This window comes from Sus scrofa, chromosome 6 (genome assembly GCF_054392235.1).
Source record: "Sus scrofa isolate SSC_HxYL_T2T_F1_AM1 chromosome 6, Sscrofa_HxYL_maternal_Yorkshire_Landrace_v2.0, whole genome shotgun sequence".
In the NCBI taxonomy this organism is placed as follows: domain Eukaryota; kingdom Metazoa; phylum Chordata; class Mammalia; order Artiodactyla; family Suidae; genus Sus; species Sus scrofa.
The window spans coordinates 69470965-69486997 of NC_139388.1; the positions used below are offsets into that span (position 1 = coordinate 69470965).

The 16033-nt window shown below is 59.9% G+C and overlaps 1 protein-coding gene across 11 annotated transcripts in view; it reads left to right on the plus strand.

The window, feature by feature from the left end:
• Positions 1-16033, plus strand: part of PRDM16 (PR/SET domain 16) — a 307527-nt gene that overhangs the window by 247102 nt on the left and 44392 nt on the right. For 10 of the 11 annotated variants that reach the window (XM_021095209.2, XM_084962608.1, XM_084962606.1 and 7 more), the window contains one exon: positions 14839-14973. In XM_021095209.2, coding sequence (XP_020950868.2) covers positions 14839-14973 — 135 coding nt within the window. Of the gene's footprint in view, positions 1-14383; positions 14620-14838; positions 14974-16033 lie in introns of those variants that run through there. The other variant, XM_084962607.1, reaches the window with a different exon arrangement.

A 16033-nucleotide genomic window follows, 5' to 3' on the forward strand; every position in this document is an offset into this window, starting at 1 on the left:
CAGATACAAGTGCGCTTGCTTCCTCCTCCTTGGCGTTGGGGCGGGCTGCCCATGCCCCGAACGCCCCCTCCCTCCGCCGGCAACCTGAAAGGGAGCAGCCACCCTGTGCAGGAGAAGGGGCCCTGGGGCCGGTGGCGTCACTGAGGTCGGGCACAGAGAAGAAACACTGGGGCTCTGTGCTGGGCAGCTGGCAGCCCCCGATGTCAGCCCTGATCTCAGCCGCAGGCCAAGAGGTGTCAGGGCCGGCACAGCCACTGCACTCACAAGTCATAAATACCGCCTAAGTGGCTCCTGTCACCTCGCAGCAGCCTCATTTCCATCTGCAGCGGCCAAAGGTGATTAATGAGAATTATCATTAACGCTAATCAGAGCCGTTTGGAGGAGGCTGGGGTGGAAGGAAATGGCCTTTGTGGGACTTCGGAGGCCACGCTGAAGGGTGTGTGCATGCGTTGTGCACGCGCATTCTCATGCATGTGCATGCACAAGCACTGCACACATGCATGCATGCACACGTGCACGCACATGCACGCATGCACACGCTCATGCACATGCACGCACACATACGCACACATACACCAGCATTGTACACAACACATGCCTGCACACGCTCCCATGCACATGCGTGCCCCACACATAGGCACGCACGTGCAAGACCAGACTCCCAGGCGGGCTAGAGGAAGGGGGTCTTGCTGATGGGTGGAGCTGGTGCTAAGAACAGCCCTTGCCTCGTGTGAAGGACGGGCTCCAAAGAGGCCGGTGAGCCGACTGCCGGGAATTCAGGCCCGGACAGCACAGCCCCACCAGCTGGAGCCAGATCTCCCTTCACCACCGAACCAGCATGACTTAATGTGCTCGGCAGCGATTCACAGACCCAATGCGCTTGGCCAAAACCCGAAACGATGCAGGGAAACACAGGGCCATGGCCAAGTCTTCATTCGGGGTGCAGGGCAGGGGGCATCTCTGGGTCCTGTCTTCTCCATCCGTCGGTGCCCAGCCTGGACCCCTGCGCTGGGTCCACGCCTGCTCCTGCCCCATCACACGGGGGCCGTTTTTTCCTGCCCGTCTCCGAGGAAGTGGCTGCCGGGGCTGCACAGCGGCTTTCCCTCCCTCGCATCCTCGCGCGGGGGGGGGGGGGGGGCGTGTGGCTTAAAGATACAAAGTGTCCTTTTATTGGAAATATCAATTCAGAAAGGGGCTAGTAGTAAGCTGAGAATATTTGGATAAACTTGACAGCCCTTAGGACTAAAAAAGACCTTTTGTTCCCTCCAAGAAAAAGGCTGTCGCACCACCCCGGGCTCGCTGGCACCGGTCCAGAAAAAACTGAGGTCGGAGCAGAAAAGTGATTAGGGCGTCTCATGAAAGATCTTTACTGCAGGTCAAATGTTTATTATTATTTAGTTTATTTTTTATTAGAATGTGTGGTTCTATCCTATTGCAAATATCAGGCTGTAACCGCGTCTTCGGACACCGAGTCTGGCCCAGCCCAACCTCTTGGGCACAAAGGGAACGTTGTGGCCTGTGGTGGGCGTGGGGGCAGCCCCCGCATGGTTTTCCTTTCGCTCTGCTTTGTCTTCGAGATGTCAGCCAGCTTAAGAAGGAGCAGGCATCTCCTGTGTTTGCCCTCCAACACGCAGAGGGGTCCCTGCCGCTTAGGGATCAAGCTGTCACGGGCAGGGGCCGGCTTCTTCTCCTCCAGCGGCAGGAGGCTGGCATGTGGATCATACCGTGGGCACGGTTTGGGTGGGTCTCTGCCAGCAGAGGGGAGGGAGGAATGCAAGCTGCTGCCGGGAGGGTGGGGACGTGGGTGAAGCTGCCCTTCGGCTGACCACCAGCCCCAGGCACAGCAGCCAAGTGGCTTATGAGGGGCACGCCGGGACCCAACGGGGCTGCCAGCCAACCCCCTCCCTGAGAGCTGCACCTATGAGTCCGGAAACGAGTGGCCCTGCGGGTCCCTCACTTCCTGGCTGTGTCTCCACTTACCGGCCCCCTAAAGGGACTAAGTTATCCTTAAGGGTCCCGTGAAATCGCAGCTTTCCAGAAGCCCCACAAGATGAAAATCAGACCCAGTTTGGTCCCCTTCCACCCAAACACATGGGAAGGAACAGAGCCTGTCCAACTTGGTCACTGGAGGAGAATGAGCTGACATTAGGTGAGGCAGGCTTGGCAAAGCAGGGCTGTTACTCCCTCCCACCCCCAAAGCGAAACCTCATTACAGTCTGCACGCGAACCCGTCAGGAAAACAGCCTAGGCTCTGAGTTCTGTGTGAATTCAGGAATCTCTCCACTAGCCTCTGCAGAAAACCCTGGGATAATGGATTTTCTCCCTGGCTGCGGTGCAGGGACCTGGGTCGTGGGTGTGGGTTGCAGAACTGCTGGGGGAAGGGGCGGAGGGGTTCATGCCCATGTGTCGAGGGGATGCAGCGAGAGTGGACCCGACAAAGCAAGCGGTCACCGTAAGCCCACATCTCCATGTGCCACCACCTCCAGAGACAGTGGCCAGGGGGCGTCACCCTGGACTCCAGGCAGGACTTGACGCCATGAGCCGAGTCCTCAGTCTCAAACGCCATGTGGAAGAAATACATCTGACTCCACTCCAGCCCTACAGGGCATCACGCCGGCAAGCTGCCTGGGGCTGCCCCCAAACCACACCCTTTTGCAACAATTAAACCTATAGCTCAGAACCCACTCAGTCAGAGGTTCATTTTCGAATACACCTCGTCTTCGGATTGTACCAGCGAGATGCCCAATGTTCTGACTTTACGTGTCAGCTATTGATCGTGGCTCCAGTGCATGCCTCAGATTTTATGCAGGTGATGTTTTCAGAGAGAATTTCCGCTCCACCGTAGGATGTATGCTTAGATGTAAAATATTGACAAAAGTCCAAGTCCTGATGCGTTTTAAGGTAATTACGTTAGTTAGGCATTTGTTTTTCGTAACAACGTGACAAAGAATTACTGGCGTGGGAAGGGAGTGCACTTATTTTCAATGTTTCGATTCTGTTTCAGTTTTCATTAATTTTTTTTTAAAAAGTAAAGTGGATATTAAATAGAAACAAAACAAAACAAAACCTTGTCTTTGAAACAAGCCACTTGGGAAAGAACCAACAAGATTATTTTACTTAAAAGATGATTTGACAAAGGTTGTCACTGGGAGCTCCTGCTGTGGCTCTGCAGGTTAAGGACCGACGTTGTCTCTGTGAGGATGTGGGTTCAATCCCTGACCTCACTCAGCGGGTTAAGGATCCAGTGGTGCTGGGCCTGTGGCGTAGGTCACAACTGTAGCTCCGATTTGACCCCTAGCCCGGGAACGTCCATATGCCGCAGGTGTGGCTGTGAAAAGAAAGAAAAGAAGTCACTGTTTGGAGAGAAGATGGAGCAAAGGTAACTTTTGAAAAAGTATGGTAGCCTATGTTTAGAGCGTGAGAGGTGAAGGAGAGGAGGTTTGAGGGACATTTGAATCTCCTAACAGAGGCAGAGAACCTTCTAGAAAAAAAGCCCGGGCCCCAGCGGAGGAGAGGAGCTGTGTGCTGTTTGGGGAACATTCCACACCTTCCATGGATGGCTAAGGACCAATTGTCTGCCCAGAGCAGCCCCAAACCTGGCCGGATGGGGCTGGACAAAGCACCAGCCGGGAGGTGCCAGGTGGGACGGCTCTGCATCACATCGAAGACCGGACCTCCATCTGGAGGGAGCCCCGGAGGCTGATGACCAAGCGCTGGGGGCCACCGCTGGCTGGAAAGACTTCTGAGCAAAGCCTTCCCGACCCACCACTGCTCTGAGCGGCTGTGCCGGAGCCAGGGATGCAGAGAGAAGAAATGGAATTGTCGCCCCCCTCCCAGGGACAGCGCCCCCGCTGCCCCCACCCCGAGGAGGGAAGGGGCCGTCTAACACATACGCAGCTCCTCCTCTTGAGAGAGCTCCGGTCGGGTCACCTGGGAGGGGGCCCCACTCAGGACCGAGGCCACCTGGGGGGGCGTCCCCTCTCAGGACCACGGCCACCAAGAGGCTCTGCTTCAGACGGGCAAGCGGGCTTTATTCGTGTCCCAACTACATCAATAGAAAGCGAGCTGCCAGAATAAGTCATACGCAGCTCATGCAAGAGAGGAAAATCAATGCGTCCTCCGTCCTTTGCCTTTTTCCAAATGAGGAAAATGTGACCGCAGAATCCACACAGAAACACCCCATTAAAATGTTCCGAGGCTCTTAAACACCGCCATTTAAATGCTGGGTAATCGGCTGCATTGTGCGGCCCCTGGAGAGGCTGTGGGGTTGGTGGGTGCCATTCAGAACCATTTGTGTCATCTAAATGCTTGCGATTAGATTTTTCATAAACCGTTTCAATTCTATTTCCTGGGCTTGAATAGATGTCTGCACTTGGCTGGTGTGGATCCGAAAAGGACCTAGGTGATATCATTGTGGGGGCATACTCTTAATTCCTTTAATAGATTTGGCCACAGGTGACTGCCTGTCGGAACCGGCTGGAACACAGGGGGCGGGGGGAGGGAGGGAGAACTTTTGAATTTAATTGGTTCCGTTTGTCATTCTGGACCGGCGTCGCCGTACCGCTGTCTCTGAATTATTTCCAAACTTGCCAGTCTGACCCAGCCTGCCCATGGCCTGGGACAGAAGCCGGCTTTGGGTTCCCAGGGCGACAGCCTAGGCTGAACTCGTGTCCAAGGGTAGACCTGGCGTGGGGCTCAATGGCCGTCTCTGAGCACCTAGATGGCCTCTGGCCTGGGTGACAGCACCTGAGGACTGGGAAATCAGAAGGAGAACCTGGGGTCCAGGAAACCAGCCTCGCAGTCCTGGACTCTGATGCTGGGAGGGTGGAGCCCAAGAGAGAAGGTGAGCTGGTTGGGTTACAGGACCCTGGGGACCCCCAACTCAACCAGCTGGACAATGGCCGAGCTCTGGGCCCCCCTGGAAAAACAGGACTCCTAGGAAGTGAAGCCGTTACAACAAACTTTCAAGAGGAAAACCCAAACTCTATAAAGCCTGTCTCTATAAAGCCAAAACCACAGCCCGCGCCTGAGCCAGCACTCCCGTGTGTGGTACCTAGGCCTGCCGGAGGAGGAAACGGGAGCCGGCTTCTAGCAGGACATCCAAACACCGGGAGCTCTTGCCTATGGCCATTTTTGTCCATCAAAGAGAGGCAAGAAATGCTTGCTCTGGGGTTTGGCAAGGTATTTGCTTAGACTCAGCCCAGTGAGATTTGAGCTATTTGCAGGAGCTGTTCTCAAATCATGAGGCCCGATACCGAAGGCGATGAGTCGTGGAGCTTCTCCAGACCAAGTCCCCTGCACAAGGGAAAAGGATGAACCTGGAAAGGCTGAGTCAGCGGCAGGGGAGGCACTCGGTAGAACCTGGCTGGGCGCGTCCTGGCCCCTGCCAGAGCTTCCACGAGCCCCACAGTGTGCCGATCCCACAGGGTGCTGAGATGGACAAGCCAGCCTGGCCTCTGCCCTGGAAATAGGATGTTGCCGTATGGACCTCGGGGACAGTTACACTGCAACACTGTACATGGGACAGATACAGGATCCAGGAAAAAGTGCAGCTCTGATGTCCAGAGAGGCAGAGGGGCGAAAAGGAGGGCTTACGCGTCCTTCAGCAGAACCCGCGGAGGAAAGAGAAGGAAAGACGAGGGAGCTTGTAAGGAAAGACTCTTGGGCGAAGGCCTGTGGAATGACAGGGACGGTCCCAACGGTCTTAAGGCGCCCGGTCGTTCTTTGTCCCACAAACATTGGCTGAGCACCACTGTCACCTGGCTGTGGAATCAGCCAGTGAAACCTTTAAAGCCCTCATCAAGCAGGGAAGGAGAAAGTCTGCCATCGTCCTCACTGTGATGGGGCAGGACCAAGAGCCCCTCGGAGGCGTCCACCCCGAGGCGTAGGATCGGGGCAGTCCTCTTGGAAGAGACATTCTTGTGTTCTGCCATCTCTACAAATCCTGGTGGAATTTTCCTTATATCTCACCTTGGGAGTTGGAGAAAGCCAGCCATTAATTCACCTGTCCATCCATTCATCCATCCTACCATACAATCATCCTCTTATCCATTCATCCACCCACCCACCCATCCACCCATCCGTCCATCCAACCATCCACTCTTCTGTCCATCCATCCATCCATCCATCCATCATCCACCCATCCCTCCTTCTTTGGAGTTGTTTAGTGCCCCACATGAACACTTGTCCTTGGTCAAGCTCCAGGGACGCCTCAGTTGCTCCTTCCCACCAACTTCAGGTAAAGCAGAGGTGAGAAGCTCAGGACCCACCAGGATGCATGGTATTGAAAGGGGCAAGATGGACAGCCAGTGCTCAGTGTCCAGCTGGCCTGCCCCTTGGGCTCTGCAGGTCACTTCACTGCTCTGTGCTCAGTTTCCTCATCGACAGATACGGATCCAACCGAGGCTCCCGCAGGGAGGTGAGCATCTAGTGCCTGGGTAGTGAGACTCAGAAGCCACTGGTGGTGAGGGCAGCGTTGGCCGTCTGTAGGGTGGTGGCCAGAGGGTTGCCTCCTCTGGACCATGGGTGTGGTGGAGAGACCCCCCGGCAGGCTCCGAGGGGCCACGCTCTGCACATGGCACACCCCCGCATGGCCACATCTCTGCGAGACGCATCTGCACACCACTCCCAGGTGCAGCCTTTGTTGACTGTTGTCCTCGGTGGCGGGGGTGCCCCAGAGGGTCTGAGGGTGAGGAGGCCCTGGGCTGAGGTCGTGGGCTGGAGGGCACAGAATCCCAGCCAAGGGACAGAGGTGGAGTGAGGAGGCCCCGGGCATCCTTGGCGAGCCTTTCAGCCTGGTGTTTGGCTCCCACACGTGGGGCTCTTTTCTAGCAAAGAGAAAGTGCAGGCAGGCCCTGCCTCCAAGGCCTCAAGGAGCCTGCTGGCTATTTTTGGAAGCCCCCATCCCCCAATTTGCAGCAGCTTAGCCATTGTGGGAATTCCTCCTGCACCTGCTGGGGGGAGTCGGGGGGGCTGCCCCGTCCACAAGCTCTGCAGTTTGTCACCATCAGCGTGGCCAGAAAAAGGTTATGAATGTGACACCTCCTGGGGGCCTCGCCTCGACTCAGCGCAGGAACCGCTTCCTGTGGGCAGGCCCCAGGCTCCCGCCTTGCCCGGGCAAGGACGCTGCCACAAGCCTTTGGTTTTGAGTGTTTGGGGTTTTTTTTTTTCCAATCTTTTTTATGATCAAGACACAAACACCAGTGTGTCACTTCAGAATGTCACAGCTGAGTCTGCGGTCATGTGCAGACTTTAGGCTCAGAGACTTCTGCTCTGGACCCAACTTCAAATCAAATCAGGGTTTGAAAAGCTGTTTGGGTTGTTAGCGATTTAACCACACTACAGCTCAGGGATCGGGGCAGGCCTGCAGCCTGTAGTGGGGGCCAGGACGGGGGCGGGGGTGGAGCTCGCAAGGGGGGTTGGGGGTGGGGGACTTTACAAACCAGACTAGGATCTGAGGGGCTTCTCTGCACCGAGAGCCTTCACCTGTCCAATCCGTCCCAGGTGTTGGCACATGGATGGCGTCTCATGACTCTGCCCTGCCCCAGGCATCCAGCTTTCTGGTTGGCCCCCAGGGCCAGTAGCTGTCGGCTGGACCCCATGTGAGTGTTTTCACCCCAGGCAGAGCAGAATCTCCATAAAGCTGCACAGGGCAAGGCTGGGACTGCCTGCTGGCCTTTGCAGGGAGCTCCCGTGGGATGGGGGCAGGTGGCCCCCACAGACGTGCGTGGGTCCCTGAATTTGGCGCTGGGGTGGGAGGACAGAGCAGGGCAGGGTGTTTACAACCAGATTTTACACCTGGATTATTCGAGGTCAGAAATCTCTGCAGAAATCTTCTGGCAAGGAGCTGCCTGTAGGACACTAGCTGTCTCCTAAAAGTCGAGAGAAAGGGGGCCGGGGGTTGGGACCAGGGGCTGGTAGTCGGGACTAAGGGCTGGATCCGCCGTTGTTTGGGGGCAGGTTCAGAATCAGCCTGGAATCCTGGCTTTGACCAGGTTGTCCACACAGTGGCTGCAGTCCCATCTCAGTGCCCGTGGAATGTGCCCCCAAAAGTGCCAAAGTCTGCCATCCGTGATGACGCTGATGATGACACCTCCAGGGACCTTGCCACCTGGGAGGGGCCAGAGCAGCCAGCCACCCTCCTGGGGGAGGGGCCCGGCACGCCTGCCATCAGCCCTGGCTCAGCAGCTGGCCTGCGCCTATGAGGAGGGCCCCTGCTGCTGCGGGCTGAGGCCAGGCCAGGACTCTCTGCAGTGACTGGAGGCTCTCTCTTTGGGGACACCCAAAGGACGTCCAGACAATGGTGAGAGCCCCCCCAACAGGAGGACAGAGGGATGCTTGAAGGGAGACCCACAGGATGAGCCCCTCCTGCCTGCTGCCAGGCCTGGCTGGTCCCTCAGGGCCCCAGGCAGCCCACTGGAGATTCCCAGCCAGCCGGGAATCTGTATTTCTTACCCACCTGGAAGACCCCCGACCCAGAAAGGGACCTTGCTCTGACCAGCACGTCCTGAACCTGCACTGGGCCCAGCCCCCGACCTGGCACAGGTCAGAAGAGCAGGTGAACAGCAAGCAGCCAGGAGGCAGCAGACGCCCACAGACAGGGGCCACAAACAGCTCCCCGCAGCCCACGCACCCTTGAGCAGGCAGGGCTCCCCTCCGGAAGTCTCCAAGGAGCTGCCGTGGCCAAACCAGGCATTCCGTACCACACACCATCCCTGCCCGGAACCGCGGGTCCCCACGGAGCTGGAAAGCAGGAAAGAGGCTTTCTGGTTCCAAAGGGGAAACTGAGACAGGAGCCCAGACGACCCCCGTGTTGTCAGATTCAGCATCCGAAACATCGAGGCTGGAAGGGCGCCTGTGGTCGGAGTCCAGCCTCCCTTGGAGCACCCGGGGCAACTGGCCACCGAGGCCTCCTTGAACCCCCTGAGGGACGGGGTGCTCATCCCTTTGCGAGGCCCCTTGCCCAGCCACAGGCTGCCCGTGGGGACGGCCTGGCTCCCGGTCCTGAGGACTCAACCGCCCCCACTGCCCGTCTTCCTGAGGGGCTTCTGGGTCTGAGCCAGTCTCTCTCAGCCCTTCATTTCCCCACAGACCTTAGCGCACTAGTTTCAAACACCTATTTCTGATGTGTGGCTGGTGACACACAACCTGCCAACTTGCCATGAGGGCCAGGACACCCGCTCGGAGGAAGCAGAGCCCCCACACCACTCAAGCCCACAGCCCAGCGGCTCGGGCCACTCCAAGGGCTGGGGACCCTGGGCACATCCCGCACAGCCCCACGCTGGCGGCAGCCCTCCTCTTGCACCCTGTGTGCCGGTGGCGAGTCAGGCGTGTAAGTCCCGCTGCGCCCGGGCCAAGCGCCGCGTCAGATTGAAACTCTGCGCCCACCGCATCTCACCCTCCGGGTTTCTGCAAAGTGCACAGACGCGTGCAGCCCCAGCCTGGGGAGGAAAGAGGAAAAAAGGCCAAGAAATAAGAATCGGGTGTTTGGTGGGAGGGGGTCTGTGAGCCCCAGCAAGCGCCATGGCACCTGGGGTGAGGATTTGGGGGGAGCGGGTCTGCGAACCCGGGGGTTACACAGCATTTGGGTGAGTTCTGGTCTGATCTTTGAAGGCATCTTTGGCCCCAAACACAGGGGCCTGGGCTCAGGGCAGGGGCCTTGCCAAGCATCAGCCTCCCCACCCGCCGCAGACGCTCCATCCCGGCCGTGCGTTTGGTCTCTGAGATGGAGACCTGGCCTTGATCCCACCACAGCCCATGCACCCCTGGCCCGGAACTGTGGGCGGTGGCCATGGTCTCTGGGCTCTTTCTGGGCGGAAGCCCATGGACAGCGGCTCTTCCCAGCCACCACCCACCCCCTCTGTGAGCTTAGGAGACAGGCTGGCCTCCGTCTTGGAGGAGGAGCTTCTAGAAGCTGCCGCCTCCTCCCTCCCCCGCCTTCCTCCCGGCCCTAGCCGGTGACGTGCCTGCTGGGCCTCGGATCTGCCCCCCCGCAGCGGGCTGCACCCCGCCATCGTGTTCAGTCTTATCACCACTGAGCCCATAATGAGGGTCAGGACGGAGGATGTTCGAGCTCGTTCAGGCTCCGCGTCCACACCCGGCAGAGGTGTTTCCAGAACGCCCTCCCCCACCTCCTTCCATCCCCAGAATGGACTTTCGGCTTGAGCCCCTCGTGGATGCCATGCATCGGAACCACAGTGTGCGTGCGTGTGCTTGTGCGTGTTTGTGTGTGTGTGTGTGTGTGTCTGTACACGCCGGGTGCCTGTGGATAGGACAGCCCCACACAGTTGGTGGCTGGGCGCATGGCTCTGAGTCAGCTCTTGGGAACTCAAAGAAGGGGTCAGGGTGAGAAGGAGGAGACCTGTCCCAGGGGCAGACGCCGTGCCCAGGCTTCTGCCGAGCCGAGTGGCCGCAGCGGGACGCAGGGCTGGGGGTGGAGGCAGACTCCCCGGCCGCTTCTTCCTGCGCGCTCGTGGTCCGAACCCATTAGCCAGCCGACCCCAGACGCGGTGGCATTCCCACCAGCTCGCACACCCCAGACAGGCCTGGGGCTGGCAGGGCCCGTGAAATGTGAAGAACCAGCCCGGCAGAGAGCCCATGAGGTAGAAGTGCAGGAAACCTCAACTGATGTGCAAAAAAAAAAAAAAAAAAAAAAAAATCATCAGGGTTAAGAGCGCTTTTCTAGCCCTTTGGTTTATAATGCAGCATTGCTGGTGGGGGCGCTTCATCGCTTCATGAGCTGGGAGACCGGCGGGGTGGGCGCGAGGGCTGGGGGGCCTGGAAGGCCAAGTGGGGAGAGGACAGGAAGGCAGTTTCCTTTGGAGCCTGGTCCCCGAGGTTCAGCCCCAAACAGCCCAGAGCCAGGCTTTAGAAAGCCCTCAGGTAAGGGGGGCCAGACTTCGGATCTGCAGAGCCCCAGCCCTGCGGCCAAGGCCACAGCCGGTGGACGTTGCCCTCGGAGATGGAGGAGGCGAGGAGGCGGGCTGGACCCCCTGCTTCCTTCCGTCCGTCCGTCAAGCCCTGGGCGGGGGCTCCTCACTCACCCTTTCCTCCTCCGTCCTTTCCAGCGGCATTGGCCTCTCGGCTGAGGCTCTGAGCACAGGCCGAGCCGGGCCGCGGGCCCCGCCAAGCCGGACAGAGAATGACCTTGACCTGACCTTATGGGCCCTGTAACGTCTCATTCCAAAAGAGGCGGGAGCGGATCTCCCGTTGTGACACAGCAGAAATGGACCTGGCTGGTATCCATGAAGGGGCAGGTTCGATCCCTGGCCTCGCTCCGAGAGTCGAGGATCCAGCATTGCTGCAAGCTGCAGCATGGTTTACAGATGCAGCTTGGATCCTGCATGGCTGTGGCTGTGGTATGGGCTGGCAGCTGTAGCTCCAATTCCGACCCCTAGCCTGGGAACTTCCATGTGCCACAAGTGTGGCCCTAAATAGCAAAACCCAAAGAAAACGAAAAAATAAAAGAGGCGGGAGGGGGCCCCATGGCTGCCCAGGCCTGCCCTCTGGATCGCAGAAAGCAGACACAGAGACCCTCGTGCTGGTCCTTGCCCTGTCCCAGCTGGGCTGGGGCGGCCCTGCTCCCGGGGTCTCCATGTCCTGTCCCATGACATGGACGATAACGAACCCGCCTGGGAGATCCGGGTGGTGAGCAGGGGGTGGTGCTGGCACAGAAGAGGCCTGAGCCCACGCAGCTCATGGCGTGGGCTGCGCAGAAGCCCAGCTTGGCCACCATGATGACATTCTGGGAGAAGAGCAGAGACGGGGGGGGGGGTGTGGCAGAGGGAGGCAAAGGCCACCCGCTTCTCCTCTGCTGGAGGCAGGGACGGCACCACCCATCCAGGCCCCAGGCAAGAAGCCAGGTCTTCAGCATCCTGCCCGCCTGGGCAAGGCACGGCCAGCCTCCTGTCCCTTCCACTCCAACACTGAGGTGTGCCCAGGTGTGCCCCACGGGGCTGGAGTCCCCTCAGAGTGACATGGTCCTGGCATCAGGTGGGGCCCCGCCCCCCAACCTGGCCCTTCCTGGCAGGTTCAGCAGGATTTCTTGTGCCTCCCCTGGAGGAGGGGTCAGCAGCTCCTTGAAACCTCTCAGAGGTCGAGTTTTAGTCTCCTTGGAAGGAAGCAGTCACCCCAGAAAGCCCGCCAGGGGTCCCCCGACCTTTAGGGGCCACCAAGAAGTACCAGCCACCCTGTGAAGGTCCGGAGGGTCAGGGACGGGGGTACCGGGTCCCCTGAGTAGAGGAGGGCACGTTTCCCAGGACCGGCTGCGGGCCACAGAGTAGGGCACGCTCTCACCTGGCAGGGGGCCTTGAGGGGCTTGTTGCCTCTGAGCCCTGGGCCCTGTGCCCCGAGAGGGACAGGGACAGACTGGAGGCCCCAGGATAGTGTCTGTGCAGGGGAGCCACCAGCCATGTCCACGTCCAGACGCGTTAGAGGGACCTGGCGCTGGAGCCATGGCACAGGGGAGGTGGAGAACATGGGCCGTGTCCAGGCACCTGCAGGGCCGTCCCGTGGGGGAGGGGTCTGTTCTGAGAGGGATGTTTAGGGGGAGGGTCTGTCCAGGCCAGTTCTTCCCAGTGATGCTGTGGGGTGGGTGAGCGGCCCAGCTCTCTGGGCGGCCATGTGCAGGTATAGAGCTGCTCACGCATTTAGGCCAGGCTCAGGTGTGGGCACGGGTAGCCGGGATGAGCCTGGAACCTTCCAGCCATCCTGCGGGGACACAGAGTCCAGCTGAGGCAACAGGCCATCCCCGCATCCTGGCTTTTCTTGCCATCCACCCCCCAGCCCCGAGGCCTCCAAGAACCTAGAAGTCTTGCACCCTCTCTGGGCGACAGAGACGCAGGAGAGCCCACGCGCTCACAGCATCATTGAGTGTCTCCTTGGGCCCGGGCAGGGTGGTCCCAAGAGACACAGGCAAACAGACAGAGACAGAGAGACAGCCACCCCCACCTGCGGAGATGCTGGGTGGGGGACACAGGGGCCCTGGGTGGGGGATCCCTGGGTCTCGGCCAGCCGGCCCCTCTTCCTCCCTGTGCCGGAGAGGCCTCCTTGAGTGGAGGTGCCACTAACCACAGCTTTGCTTGGTGGGTCTTTTTTGTGGGTTTCCTGCAGTTGGGGTGGGAGGTGAGAGGAGGGGCAAGTGAGAGGCGTTAGTGCCTGGGGAGGGGCCTCTCCCGTGTGGCCTGCGCACCCCCAGCCGGAGGCCTCCTGCTGCAGCGAGAGCAGCCGTGCCCCCTTCACCCCCCAGCAGCCCCAGGCAGCCGAGGACTGGGAGGCTTGGGCGGGCAGCTTCCCTGCGGCCACAGTATCCCGGCCCTCTGGCCGCTCTCCTGTCTTTCGGAATTAGGGCTCTTTGGCTTAAGTCCCCAAAATCGAGGGTCCTCAGAACCGAGGCCTCGGCTCACAGCCCCTTCCAGGCCAGCTCTGCAGCAGCTGCTCCCACAGGAGGGGCTGCCGTGGGCTCCGGGGTTGCGGGGGGCAGAGGTGTGCCCCTTACGGCAAGGCAGCCGCCTCCCGAAACCTCGCTGACTCACAGGCCGGGTGGGCCCTTGGCCATTTAGAAAGTGTTCATGGGCGTTCGGGGTTACGGAGGTTCGGGGACCCTCCCTTCCGGGGTCCTTACCCGGGGTGGAGGCCACGGGGCCTGAAGCCAGCCTCCTGTCTGTGCTGATGTCACTGGTCCTTCTGACACCCTGCTCCCATCATCCCTGCCCACCTGGACACACCTGCCCACCAAACATACCTGCCCACCTGGATATACCTGCCCACCTGGATGCACTGCCCACTGGATAATCCTGACCATCTAGACACCCCTGCTCAACTAGACATACCTGCCCACCTGGACACCCCTGCCCACCCAGATTCTCCTGCCCATCTGGACACCCCTGACCACCAGGTCACCTACTCCCAGCCCTAGGTGTGGCGGTGGCCTCAGCCCTTCTCTCCCTCCCAGCCACCTGGCGGCTGCCCAGGAAGCTGACCGAGGTGCTGTGGCCTCCAGGGCTCTGGATTCAGGACCCTGAGCAGAGGCGCTGGGAGAACAGGTGGGAGGGACCCTGCGTGCAGCTTCCACCTCAGAGCCGGCGGCTTTGGGGTACCCCCCGCCTCCCGCCCCCTGCTGTCGGCAGGGGCCGGCAGTCAGGTCTTCTGGTAAACGACCCGCTCGGCAGGGCACATGCCAAGAAGCTCCCAGCCTCTGCCTGTCAGAAGCGCGTTCAGAAAACACCACCACAGCCAGGTCCCCAGTGCCAGTGCAGCCCGCGTGGCCTCTGAGGGCTGAGAGGCTGGGCGTCCGTGTGCGCTGCTGTCAGATGGAAACTTCCACTTTTAAGAAAAGCAGACGATTTTCCTTCTCGCAAGGCAGTGTGCAGGCTGCGGTGAGCATGCACATACAGGCTTGCACACATGCACACGCAGGCGTGCACACACACGCGTGCGCACAGGCACATGCAGAGCCAGATGCAAGTGCAGCCACACCCCAGCCACACCTTCACCTTCAAGACCGCTCATCTCCAGCCCACACCCAGGGCTCTCAGCAGAAGGCTCTGCTCTCGGACTAGCGGCCTCTGCTTTCTCGCACAGTGGCACTTCTATTGCCAGGCCAGGGCAGCGATCTGCTCGGTGAGAAAAGACAGGGCGTCAGGCTCCCTCTGGGCAGTTCCGGGGCATGGGCGGGCCGGGTGGGCCTCACCGATGCCCAAGGGTCGCTGGTGTCTGAGCTGAACTGCCCTCCTGCTCTGAGCCTGAACAGCAGGCTCCCTACTGGGCAAATGCAGAGCGCAGCAGCTCCCATACCCAGGATGCCTCTGATCTTTCTCGGGTTTCTTTCTCATCGGGCAGATCTCCGAAGACCTGGGCAGTGGGAAGTTCTGCGTGGATGCTAATCAGGCCGGGGCGGGAAGCTGGCTCAAGTACATCCGCGTGGCATGCTCCTGTGACGACCAGAACCTCACCATGTGTCAGATCAACGAGCAGGTAGGTCCTCGCACGCGGCACCTGTCTTTGGGGCGTTGGCACCAAGATGGATGGGAGTGGGGGCACCAAGGTGAAGGGTTAGCCGCGCCTCTTCCAAGCCCGTCCTGCAGCAGGGGGGGCTGTGTGACACTTGGCCAGAGCTGAGTTTCCGGGAACTTGGTGACACCCCATGAATGCACCATCAGAGCCTTGGCTTGGCGGCCTCGTCCAGGGCTGACGGGGCTTGAGATCTGAAAGATAATGGTTTACGGGAAGAAAGGCAGACCGAGCCGGCAGGGTCTGAGGCCGAAGGGCCCATCGTTTCGACACATGCCACCCCGTGGGAGAACTGGAGAACCGGACCCCCTGAGGCGAGGCCCCAGCTGCCCAGACCCCCAAGAATCGCTGCGGCAGCCCAGCAGCCTGCAGAGGAGACCAGCCTGTTTGGGAACAAAATCCCATCCCTGCTGGGAGCCCACTGCTGCTGTTCCTGAGCTGTGAGGGCCTGACTCCAGCCCAGGCCCCACCAGGGCCCAGGGACATCTTGGCTTCTGCTGCCAGGCCCTAGAAGACTGAAGACCCCCCCTGCACTCTGGACCCTCACTCACTCCTCCATGTCCTTTGCCGGCCCAGGGCCACAGGCATCCACTGTCTGAAGCCGATCAAGACAGAAGATGCCTCATGGGGCTTCCTTCCCCCAGAAGGCAGCATGTCCCCAGGGCCGGGAGCGCCTCAAGGTTGTCTTGGAGTACAAGTTTGCACATGGCCCCCGAGAGCCTGCTCAGAGGCCCCCCGGGCCCTGCTGTCGCCGTGTCCCCAGAGCACGGACTCCCCAGGACGCCGGGCCGGCCCTCCCATCCGGGAAGTTGGCTTTCACCTCTACCTTGGGGTTACTCATGAGATTTTCATGTGCACAAAGAGGCCATCACTTAAAAAAAAAAGTGTGTGGAGACCACAGAACAAAGGGTACAGCTCGCCTGTGCCAACCCTGAAAAGCAGTTTGAGGCTCTTGAGGGGAAGAGTTTTGCGTTCGGAAGTGCCAAGCGCACACGGCCACGAGGCCCTGGGACCCGCCGGAGCC